The sequence below is a fragment of the Carassius gibelio genome, chromosome A13 (assembly GCF_023724105.1).
Source record: "Carassius gibelio isolate Cgi1373 ecotype wild population from Czech Republic chromosome A13, carGib1.2-hapl.c, whole genome shotgun sequence".
In the NCBI taxonomy this organism is placed as follows: domain Eukaryota; kingdom Metazoa; phylum Chordata; class Actinopteri; order Cypriniformes; family Cyprinidae; genus Carassius; species Carassius gibelio.
The window spans coordinates 26,500,531-26,503,030 of record NC_068383.1 but is presented as its reverse complement, the minus strand read 5'-3'; the positions used below and the strand labels follow the sequence as shown (position 1 = coordinate 26,503,030).

General features: G+C 40.5%; 2 protein-coding genes across 4 annotated transcripts in view; one reads left to right on the top strand and one right to left on the bottom strand.

The window, feature by feature from the left end:
• Window positions 1-862: 862 nt before the first annotated feature.
• On the top strand, window positions 863-2,308 carry tmem14a (transmembrane protein 14A). Of its 3 annotated transcripts, none has more exons than XM_052613833.1 (5): window positions 863-1,028; window positions 1,442-1,525; window positions 1,711-1,812; window positions 1,905-1,992; window positions 2,169-2,308. In XM_052613833.1, the coding sequence occupies exons 2-5, from the start codon at window positions 1,450-1,452 to the stop codon at window positions 2,200-2,202; spliced, it is 300 nt and encodes a 99-aa protein (XP_052469793.1). In that variant the 5' UTR covers window positions 863-1,028; window positions 1,442-1,449; the 3' UTR covers window positions 2,203-2,308. The 3 variants fall into 3 exon arrangements, with proteins under 3 accessions (XP_052469793.1, XP_052469794.1, XP_052469792.1); XM_052613834.1 differs by having other exon boundaries at window positions 909-1,034; XM_052613832.1 differs by having other exon boundaries at window positions 934-1,057.
• LOC128026562 (glutathione S-transferase 3) overlaps window positions 2,236-2,500 on the bottom strand; it is a 2,294-nt gene continuing 2,029 nt past the window's right edge. The window contains exon 6 of the mRNA XM_052613825.1: window positions 2,236-2,500. This exon is cut by the window's right edge and continues 24 nt beyond it. Coding sequence (XP_052469785.1) covers window positions 2,393-2,500 — 108 coding nt within the window. The 3' untranslated portion in view covers window positions 2,236-2,392.

The window sequence follows — 2,500 nt, the reverse complement described above, 5'->3', positions numbered from 1 at the left end:
TTCAAATCGGAACCATTTTCTGTGACTGTGCGAGACTTCCGGTCAGTTAGCCACTGTAGGGAAATAACGAGAAGAATAACAGCGTGCAGTAAACGGTAAAACTGTTTGCATTACAAACCAGTGTGTACATAATAAAAAAAAAACATGGTATTTTCGGCTAATTGAACATTCTGACAATATATGGCAATTTGTTTATTATTATTTGGGGAAATGGTGCATTTTAATGATTTGTGTGAAATTACGAGCTTCGATTGGTTTTTCTAGATATTTTAAAGCTTGGTGAAAAATATTGAAAATTTTCAAAACAGTGGACACTGTGCAATTAGTTAATTTAAATGGAAATAGGACTACGATCTGTAAATCGTAAAATGTTTTAACTGTAAAATGTGACGTATTGTTGCTGAATAGATCAATGACTGAAGACACTTATCGCCACCTACTGGTGCAACGATATAACCTGCAGAAAGAGTCACTGAAATCAAGGGTCGCAACTATGGCGCAAAAACTAAATGATAAGGTAGATTACAGTACATATGGCATATGCTTTCCTCCTCAGTATTTACAGTTCACATTAAATCAGAATTGACTTTATATACTTTACTAGCGCTTGCTAGTCTTGATGTGAACAATTAATCCATGCCAAGTAGTCCGCTGGGAAAAAAACTGTTTTAGGAATCTTTAATCAAAATCTGAACATTTACTTCCGCCCTGGAACGGCATTCCTTCTCTGATGACGTCAGTTTGGCGGCTTGGGCAGCATCTCCTTAAACACGCCCCTCCAAGTTCAGAAAGGCGTTATTTCTCAAAGTTACACAGTATATTAAATTGTACAAATTGAATAAATATAAAGATTTATTCGTGGATCTAAATTCGGCGCGAACTTCACTTCCTTGTTCTCGCGTCATCATGACGTCAGTTCCTTGCTCTGAACTTCAGCATAGATCAGACTGCTGTTATAAGTTCAGCTGCTCTACAGCTCATTTCCAGTCATTTCCTTATACATCCCCGCGCTTCGCTCGCGACCTTTGGTAATGGTATTGTTGACTGCATATGTTGGGTTTGTAGTATTGTGTGATAATGTGTTGTTATTTGTGTGTTATGTCTCTGTGATCACTCTCTCTCTCTCTCTGTGTGTGTGTGTTCAGCTCTCAGCGCAGGATGGCAGTGTGTTTCGGGTGTGTTGTATTGTGTGCTGCTGTGTGTGTTATGTGTGTGGTATGTCTGTGTGATCACTCCCTCTCTCTCTTTATCTGTGTGTGTGTGTGTGTGTGTTCAGTGCTCAGGATTGCAGTGTTTCGGGTGTGTTGTTATGTCTGTGTTTATGTGTGTTGTTATGTCTGTGTTTATGGGTGTGTGTGTGTGTGTGTGTGTGTGATCATCTCTCTCTGTGTGTTTCAGGTGTGTTGTTATTGTGTGTGTGATCATCTCTCTCTGTGTTCAGCTCTCAGGATGGCGGTGGACTGGGTGGGCTTCCTCTATGCTGCAGCTCTGGCTCTGGGAGGATTTATGGGCTATAAAAGAAGAGGTATTTGTTAACTGTGCTGATGTTTGTATGCATCCTTTAACAGATGCATACCATGGTAATGTAATTGCAGAACTATAATCTTTTAAACACTTAGGTGTATTTTGTCTGTATGCATCCCATTGCATCTCAGCACTTTATTGTTAAGCGCTGGTGGAGATATTTAATGTATTCACTGACTTCTGCAGGAAGCGTGGTGTCATTGATTGCTGGACTCTTCTTTGGATGTCTGTCTGCATATGGAGCATATAAAAGATCCAATGATCCATACGACTACTGGACCTCTCTGAGTAAGTATGAGAACAAAATCACTAATGTCAGCCAATCAGAAGTATGCTGTGAACTTAATTTCTCTTTCTCATCATGATTTTTTCCACACTAGTCTCTGCCGGTGTACTGACAGCTGTGATGGGAATGAGGTTCAGGAAATCTGGGAAGTTAATGCCTGCAGGAATCACGGCAGGACTCAGGTAAAACCTTTAAGTCATGTTTTCTCACACTAGGAAGAATGAGATTTAATAATTGCTCTGATATGCTCCAGTAGATCAATGTTATCACTAAAGTGAATGCATGTTAAGTCAGATGGACAGAAGTGGCATGATGTCTTTATTCTGATGGTTTGGTGTCAATGCTCTTCTGTTTTCAGCCTCCTGATGGTTTTGAGGATCTTGTTCTACTGAGTGTTCATGGACAGACCACACCGGGACAACGTCTACTGTTCAGTTCACACTTTTTAATCACCCAATTGTATCTTGAACATTCCAAATAAACCTGTTCGTTAAAGTGTGTCGGCTTTAATCTTGTAACACAAAGGAAGCTTGCAAGTTAATTAGTGACTGACATCATCTAATGCTTTTTGCTGTGGGCCTCCTACTTAAAAAGGTGGCTCAAGACCCCCATCACGGTCTTCACATACACCTCATCGGGTGGAGGCTTCCTTGCACTGCCAGGCTGGAGAAACTTGCTGATTGTTGGCAA

Bases quoted from the DNA above. Each gene is read 5' to 3' on its own strand.
- tmem14a (XM_052613832.1), top strand. The intron at 1,526-1,710 runs GTATTTGTTAAC...TGACTTCTGCAG, and splicing joins TATGGGCTATAAAAGAAGAG to GAAGCGTGGTGTCATTGATT. The intron at 1,813-1,904 runs GTAAGTATGAGA...TTTCCACACTAG, and splicing joins CGACTACTGGACCTCTCTGA to TCTCTGCCGGTGTACTGACA.